At 66.1% G+C, this 395-nt stretch overlaps 1 protein-coding gene across 1 annotated transcript in view; it reads left to right on the forward strand.

Moving 5' to 3' along the window:
• Positions 1-2: 2 nt before the first annotated feature.
• Positions 3-395, forward strand: part of DHX34 (DExH-box helicase 34) — a gene marked incomplete at its 5' end in the record, with an annotated part of 8,146 nt that continues 7,753 nt past the window's right edge. Inside the window, 1 exon segment of the mRNA XM_019470206.1 lies at positions 3-370. Coding sequence (XP_019325751.1) covers positions 3-370 — 368 coding nt within the window.

Here is a 395-nt window from a genome sequence, read left to right on the forward strand (position 1 = left end):
GCCGCCTCGACCTGCCCCGCCGATACGACCCCCGGTACCGCATCAACCTCTCGGTGCTGAGCGCCGACGTGGAGGGGACGATCCGAGGCCGGCGAGGAAACTCCGGCGTGCCTCAGGAACGCCTCTCCGAATTTCGCGCCGCCTTGCTGCACTACCTGGACTTCACCCAAAAACAAAGCTTCGCCAAACTGGCCAAACTCCAACGGGAACGAGCGGCGCTTCCCATCTCCCAATACCGGGACCGGCTCCTGCGCGCCGTGGCTCAAAACCAAGTGGTGGTGATCGCCGGCGACACCGGCTGCGGTAAATCCACGCAGGTGCCTCAGTTCTTGCTGGCGGCCGGTTACAGCCACGTGGCTTGTACCCAACCCCCCCCTATCCCCCGCGCCCCCGCG

Source organism: Aptenodytes forsteri, unplaced genomic scaffold (assembly GCF_000699145.1).
Source record: "Aptenodytes forsteri isolate BGI_AS27 unplaced genomic scaffold, ASM69914v1 Scaffold78, whole genome shotgun sequence".
In the NCBI taxonomy this organism is placed as follows: domain Eukaryota; kingdom Metazoa; phylum Chordata; class Aves; order Sphenisciformes; family Spheniscidae; genus Aptenodytes; species Aptenodytes forsteri.